The sequence below is a fragment of the Pteropus vampyrus genome, unplaced genomic scaffold (assembly GCF_000151845.1).
Source record: "Pteropus vampyrus isolate Shadow unplaced genomic scaffold, Pvam_2.0 Scaffold341, whole genome shotgun sequence".
NCBI lineage: Eukaryota > Metazoa > Chordata > Mammalia > Chiroptera > Pteropodidae > Pteropus > Pteropus vampyrus.
This window is the reverse complement of record NW_011889122.1, coordinates 584,445-591,869: the sequence shown is the minus strand read 5'-3', so window position 1 is coordinate 591,869 and position 7,425 is coordinate 584,445. Positions and strand designations below refer to the sequence as shown.

Genomic DNA, 7,425 nt, shown 5'->3' with positions numbered 1-7,425 from the left:
GACAGGTGCAGAATCTAAACCAGACAGCTTCCGTGGTGCTTCTGGGGGTGTGTTGGGGCAAGACACGAAACCAGAGCCAGGGCTGGAGGTGGCACCAGCCTGTCTTCACAGCTCTGGGGCTTCTGCTGTCCTGCCAGCAGCGGCAGCGGGTGAGCGCGTCTGTGCCGTCCACCACCGCCTGGCTGGAGCTCAGAGCAACCCAGAGCAGCGGCCCACGCTTCAGAGATTAGAGGTCACTGCCCCAGCCAAGTGCAGCCGCTAAGCCTCGCTCTCAGGAGGGCACCCCATCCTCCCAGTCCCTCGTGCTGTGGCGAGTGGCTGAAGAGGTGCCAGGGAGCCGACTGGCCGGAAGCCCCAGCACCACTGCTCAAAAGGTGCTGATGCTCTCGGGGCCTGAAGCCGTGACAGTCTACAGCCATGCCACCCTGGATGCGCCCAATCTCGTCTGATCTCGGAGGCTAAGCAGGGTCGGGCCTGGTTAGTACTTGGATGGGAGACCATCTAGGAAGACCGGGTGCTGTAGACGTAAAAAATAAAAATTAAAAAAAAAAAAAGCTCTGTGCCCGGCCCCCACTCTGCCTGCCTCTCACTCTCCGCTCGGCCTCGGCTGTGCCCAGACACGGTTTTCTCCCCTTTCTCTGCCCGCTTCATGGCCCAGCTTAAATGTCCCCTTCCCTGGGGCCTTTGGCTTTCCTCCTAACCTGGCAGCTACTCGTTCCCTTTCTTGCCCCACTTACCCTCCATTCGTTCACTTACCAAACATCTGCCAGGCGCCAGGCCCGGCGCCGGGACGAGAGGTGGGTGGCGGGTGAGGCAGCCGTGGCCCCCTCCGAGGAGCCGACATTCTCATGTGAGACGGAAGGGCGACCAGAAAACAGTCAGTATTAAGTTCAAAACCAAGAGCAGGGGACATCTCATTTATTTCGGTCTTTCATTGCTTTCGACCAAGTTTGGTAGTTCAGTGTACCGTCTTCCACTTGCTCTCAAATTTATTCCTAAGTCTCTCATTCTTTTTGACGCTATCGTAAATGGAATTCTTTTTTGAGTTTCATTTTCATAGTGTTTATTTTTGGTGTATAGAAATACAGTTGCTGTTCGTGTATTGATCTTGTATCCTGCAACCTTGCTAAACTCGTTTCTTTAGATCAATAGTTGTTTGTGAGTTCCTTAAATATTAACGTTTAAGTTGAAATTTATTTTCAGGTCAGAAAGCAACATTGAATGCAGAAGAAATGGCTGACTTTTACAAGGAATTTTTAAGTAAAAATTTTCAGAAGCACATGGATTATAACAGGTAGGAATTTTCTTTTTTCCTAAAAATTTGAACATCACAGCCGTGTGGCATAGGATCATCTTACTTGAGTTCATGCTTGCCTTGATGGGAGAGCGGCTGTAAACTCTGTATTTGTATTTTAAACGAGATGGGCAGTGTGAAGTCATTGCATGGCAGGGCCACAGCAGTCACACCCAGGACGCCTGGACAGCGGGTTCAGATGGCACCTCCTGCTGAATGGACCCTGGGCTCCCTGGAGAAGGGGGCCTGGGCCAGGAGTAGCACAGGCCGAGGCGGCTGCTTGTGTCTGAGACCAGGGAGGCTCGGAGACCAGCAGGGTCACGTGAAAGCGGCTCGGGGCCAGCGGGAGGCTTCTCATGGGCCAGAGGTGACGCCGTTTCAGCTGTGCGGGAAAATGACCCAGTGGATTAAAAATATATCCAATAACAAACATCTTTGCGATCATAATGATACTGACTGGGTCAGCTCTAGGGGTTGCTAGGCAGCCACCTAGTCATTCTGAGACTCGGTGAACAGAGGAGACCCCAGAGATCCCGCCTGTCACGTCCTGACTGCTTGGGCCAGCCGGGCTTGTAGGAGACAGATGGTGGCTGGCACGGGAGGCAGTTAGAGAATTAGCTTCTTCCTAAGGAAGTAATGGGCTTGGGCAGCGATCATGCACCACGGCTGCTAGAACCCCTGGGCGGGAAAGCTGACGGGCCCTTAGCGTGGGTGGGTCAGGCTGGTCGCACCTGAGCCCGGTGCATGTTCACGCCCAGGTGGGGCGGCCGCCCCTTGCCTCTGAGGTGGGACGAAGTACGCGCACCGCCCAGAGCTGTTCTCACCGAAACGGGGAGTCGGGCCTCGTCGGGCCTCCCTACCCAGTGCCCTCCCCCAGGAGGAATGGTGCGTGTCGTGGGAGGGCTTCTAGAAGGCCGTGTTCGAAACAAGAGCCTGAAGATACAACCCCAGAGTGTTGGGAATTCTGCAGGACAAACGATCCAGTTTCAGGAAGTAACTAGAATTTTAAAAAAAGGGGTGGGAGAGGAACTACTGTAGGTTACAGGAGACTTCACTGCAGTGTGTGGGCCACATCTGGGTTCTGATCAGGATAAACCACCTGTAAAAAGATATTTTTGACAGTCAGGAAATTCAACAGTGCCTGTATGTTAGGTTGTATTGATAAGTTATTTTATCAGATGCAGTGATGGTATTCTGGGTATGTGTTTTTAAAAAAGGTTTCAGCGACATATAATGGTGTGTATTTCCAGGTGAAATAGCAGGATATCGTGTATTTGCTTTAAAATACAACAGCGACAGCGTCGCGTCGGGCAGGCGAGGCCAGGTCTACAGATGGGCGGTGGTGGCCGAGGCTGGGTGGCTCCGGAGACAGCACTGGCGCTAGTGCGGCCACGTGGGACTCTGAGCTGGTTAAGTCATTTGGTCAGGCCAGCGTTAATTCCGTTTCTCTGGACCGTGGGTTCCTGATGGGGACACGGCGAGTTTGCACCATGCGTCTCCCCCATAGGCCGATGTGTGCTGCGCGGCAGTTGGCGCTCGGAGCAGAGAGAACCAGCCTCACCTAAGTCAGGCTTAGTGCAGCCCCCTCCCCACCCTGTGCCCCACTGCCTCCCGCCCCGCCTTCCCTGCGGAAACAGGGAAGGCTCAGTTTGCCTTTCCCCACCTATCAGATCGCGTTGCCATATGGGTGGTGCGGAATCTGGCTTTTCCTTAATGGAGGAACTTTATCTCGAAGGGCTACTACTTTTGTTTTTTCTGGGAGCCTTATTTGTCTAGGGCACCACTTCCCACTTACGGCACCACCCAAGTGGGCAGAAATGCAGAGCTCGTTCTCAGGCGGAGGGGGCTTCTGTCTAGCTGTGCGAGGCTCCAGAAAGTGAGCGTTTGCACCTCCGCCGTGCCTCGCCGAGCCCTCAGTCACTCCTCTTACACGGACCGGCAGTCAGCCCTGACCAGTCTGCAGTAGGAGTTCCATGTTCACTCCTTAGCTCGTGGCCGAAAAGCGCTGGAACTGGCATCGCGGCTTCCGAGGGCTTAGCTCTGAGCCTGGAACGCGTGTGTTCCTCTGGACATGTCCCCAGCTTCGCCCGTTCAGCTGCAGACAGTGGGAGAGTTTGCAGGTTTTGGCACGTTCTGTAAGTAACTCGGGACAGCAAGCCTGTGACCGTGTGAACTCCGTCACGGCATTTGTGTGCGAAGCTGTGGAATTACCTCCTTAGAGAGACAAATTCCACAAAAGCTCAGACCATCTAGAAAAAGAGGACGCGGAGCTTTAAAGTGTTGGCACTTGCGATAAATTAGCTTCTCACGGTGGAGTACTTTTGTCGTGTGCTCCTCATGCAGATAAGGTGCCAAGGCCAGCATGGCCCCCCCCGGGCTCCCCCAGAGCCTGCCAGTCCTGCCCCCGTCGCTCAGCAGTCATTTCTCCGACAATGCCGCTGGGCCCCAGGCCGCTGAGGGCTCTTTTGGAGTCTTCTGGCCAAAACCAGCAGAGGACTGCAGTGGCCTCCAGGACTGGGAAAAGGGTGGTGTTGGGGTGCACCGCGCCTCATTCCCAGCCTGAGGAATCCAGGTGGGGGGCAGGAAGGCCTGTATGGACGGTGTAGCCTTCCTAAGCCGGAAAGGGAGGAGGCTGCAGGAGAGGTGGAGGAGCAGGCGGGGGGCCTCTGGCCGGGCGCTCGCCCCGGACACTGGCGCTGGTGTCCAGATGCCAGCCGTGGCTCCCACGTGCTTGTCCTGTTCCTCTGTAGAGACTGGTACAAGCGCAATTTTGCCATCACCTTCTTCATGGGAAAAGTGGCCCTGGAGAGGATTTGGAACAAGTTTAGACCGAAACAAAAGAAGACCAGCAGTTAGGGGCCCCCGAGGAGCGGCCGTCCCAGGGGTGCGTTTCATGGTGGACCTGCGACCTGCACGCGACCGAGCCGCACGGCCCTTGGCTCCCGTCCGTGCACAGCGGGCGGGACGAAGTGGGTCCTGCCGTACCGCGGCCACGTGCTCTGTCCTGATGGAGACTCCCGGGCGGGCTCTTGGTCACCGAAGTGATGTTAAATAAAGCCCAAGCAGCGTGTGCCTGTGTGCTTTTTAATTACGACAGTTTGAAATTGAACAATATAAAAACATAAATAAAATTTTACCTGACAAATTTGACTTCGCTGGTGGGAGGGATTTGGAAGCTGTCTGTGGTGTCGCTGGGCCCTCACGTGACCAGCCAGCGTGACGTTGGAGGTCCCGGGCCTCACCCTGATGGAATGCAGCTGCCCCACCCGCTCGCACGTGCAGACCTGCAAGCCAGGGCAGCCCCTCTGTCAGGGCCTCGGTGCCCTTTGCTCCAGCGGGGTCCCAGAGCTCCCCTAAACAACTTGCTCCTGGCTTGTGTCCCTCCGTTAAATTTTTTTAAAGTCAGCATCGTTTTCAGTAGGGTCGTGTGGTCATGAAGTGAGGCTGTTCGTCTTGCGTCGTGGAGCTGTGTGGCGCATGGGGTTGGGGGGGGTCACCGCCTGCGGGAGGGTACACCTGCGTCACAGCCAGGCCATGTCCTTAAGTGTGCCCTCTGAGGATGGACAAGATACGTGGAGTTAACCAAAAGCGACTTGGCCAACAGCCTTGATTCCCGAACGAGGCAGTGGGGCGTGGAACCGGAGCCCGCTCATCCCCGCCGAGGCCTTCAGGGGCCATGGGGGGCAGGGCGAGTGTGAGAACCTCGCCAGCCATGTCCAAGGGCCACACGCTGCCTGCCCAACGCCAGCTTTCCTAGAGGACCCTGCGCTGGGTCAGGCTCGCTTTGCAGCCTGTGAGTCCGGGATTCTGCCGACCGAGGTCCCTGGAGAGAGCGGTCCCCACACCACACAGCATCACTGGGGTTTCATGAAGATAACACCGTGTCATCCGCTCCACGGCTGCTGTGAAACACAGACTCTCAGCCTGTCACTAGTGTGTGCGACACTGCGTCTGCAGAGGGACGAGGGAGGAGGCGGCAACCAGCAGGGTTGGGGACCCAGACAGGCACCTGGTCCATGTGGGCCCGGGAGGCAGGAAGTGTTCCCTAATTGCCGCTCCTCCTCTCTCCCCGGCAAATCCACACCCTGACTTTAAGGGCGTTGAAAGCTCATCTTTGCCCTGGACGACGTGACGTCGGGAACAAATGGCACCTTTCAGTGGTGTCAGTTCTCATCTTTGCACCCCCATTCCTGGGATTCTGACAGAGACTTTCTGTAGTGACAGCGACAGATAGGCGGCCCGTCCTTCGAGAGCACGTTTGTTTCTCAGGAAACCGAACTGCAGTGTGGTTGGTGGTGGACATGTGTGCGCGAGTGGTCACTGCATCAGCACAAACTGTTACAGATATGTCGTATGGCTTGTTACGTGTCACTACCCGTGACGGAGAGGGGGGACACGAGAATGTGATGGATTCCTAGCCTCTGGGATGACAGCAGCCACGCAGGGGCTGCGGATCAGGGGCCCTTCCAGACGCAGGGTGCCCTGAACCGCACTCGGAGAGCCCGGGGTCACTCGTCCCAGGGTGTTGGCCTGGCATCCAGGCAGCGTGATGGGCCCTTGAACAGATGGACGCTGCCTTCCGCTGGTGGCTGGGGACCCACACAGTATTTACATCGTACAGGAGACTCTCCGACTGTCGCCCTTCCTGCTGCTTTCTGAATTTACCTGTTGAGCTCCTCAGGGCTCCCGGGGACAAGCCTCTCGAGATGTCCAGGGACAGAAACCCACTCAAATGGGTGGGCCAGGACGGTAACCGTCAGAACCTAGAGCTCTTCCAAAGCAGACCCCCCAAGCCCTGCAGCGGGGAGCCCGAGAGGCCGGGCCGTGGGGCTCTGTCCACCCGTTGCCTCTTTTGATGGAGTGCTGGGCCTTGGGCGGGTCACTGTCCCGCGGGCAGAGCGACTGAGGTGGCCAGTAACCTGCAGAGTCTTCAGGCTCTCACCCCACCAGAGTCCCTCAGACCTGAAGCCACGGAGATGCTGCTCCAAGGATGCTTTTAAAAGTGTGGCTTAAAAGCAAACATATATTCTGTAATCAGACAAGGCGAAGCATATGTGGCTCCTCGACTCTGCAGAGTAAAAATTGGGACAGCGAGGCTTCCTTGACAGTTGTCAGAAGGAGCAGTGCCCCACAGTGAGTGTCCGGGCTTGGAGGGGAAGTGGCAGTAGCGATGGGACGGTGACCGAGGCCCGGGCTGCAGGGCGCCGAGCCGTTCCCCACAGCATCTCCACGGGAAGGACGTGATGGCTCCCCGGGGGTCGGCAGGCGGGTTAGCGACGCGGGGCCTAAGTGTGGTTAGAATCTCAGAACCCGTGCGTTGTTTTTTTGTGTAACAATTTAATTTAATGCCGCAAGTTTGACTTTTCATGTTGACTGTTGCTAGGTTCTTAAATGCTCTGAATGAATTAACGAGAAGTGACAGCGCTATTTTCCTCCTCCTTGGATTCTTAAACATTTAAATGATTGTGGCAAATGTTACTTTAAGTCACAAATAAATGTAAATCGTAATTAAGGTTATTTCGATCCTAAAATTTGTGTGCTCAATTAAGAAAGAACTAGGTTGTTTTGAGATGGCTCTCCATCACAGCCACATTCAAGTAAAATACTTTAGCGGATTTTAAATAATTATAGAATAAAGGTCACCCAGTGATGTGTTTTTGTATTGCTTTTCCCAGGAAACGTCTGTGATAAAATGTAATGCTTCTGTTTCCTGAATTAAAATGTAAACTAAAGTAGCCTCTCTCTGTCCTGTGTGACAGGTGGTTTGTGGTCATTGGTGTTTTTAATTGCTCATATTCACCTACAAAAGGAGAATCCAGGTGTGGCCATCGGAAGTGCAGTGGGGACTCTCAGGTCACTGGCTACGTGTCCGATCGTAACGTCTTCCCTCGCTCTGTTTTAACCCTAAAACTGTATCGGAAAGCCTGCCGCTGAGGGAGCGAAGGGTCCCGATAACGGAGCTGCCCCTGCAGCCTGTCTTAGGTGTTGGCGTCACACCGGGCAGAGCCGGTGACAGGGTTCGGCACCGCGTGTCAGGGACGGCGTCTGGCACCTAACCAGTTCTTCACAAATGCTCAATTACAGTGACCCATAAGTCATCCAGAGGGGCTGGTTTCTGAGCACTGAAGGTC

The 7,425-nt window shown here is 55.2% G+C and overlaps 1 protein-coding gene and 1 non-coding gene across 2 annotated transcripts in view; both read left to right on the top strand.

Moving 5' to 3' along the window:
- APOPT1 (apoptogenic 1, mitochondrial) overlaps positions 1–7,029 on the top strand; it is an 11,797-nt gene extending 4,768 nt beyond the window's left edge. The window contains exons 4-5 of the mRNA XM_023522356.1: positions 1,204–1,294; positions 4,045–7,029. Of these exons, the coding sequence (XP_023378124.1) occupies positions 1,204–1,294; positions 4,045–4,150 (197 nt within the window). The 3' untranslated portion in view covers positions 4,151–7,029. The remainder of the gene's footprint in view (positions 1–1,203; positions 1,295–4,044) is intronic.
- Positions 408–526, top strand: LOC111730938. The gene has a single exon (XR_002776873.1). It is a non-coding gene; the product is annotated as a 5S ribosomal RNA (ribosomal RNA).
- Positions 7,030–7,425: the final 396 nt, after the last annotated feature.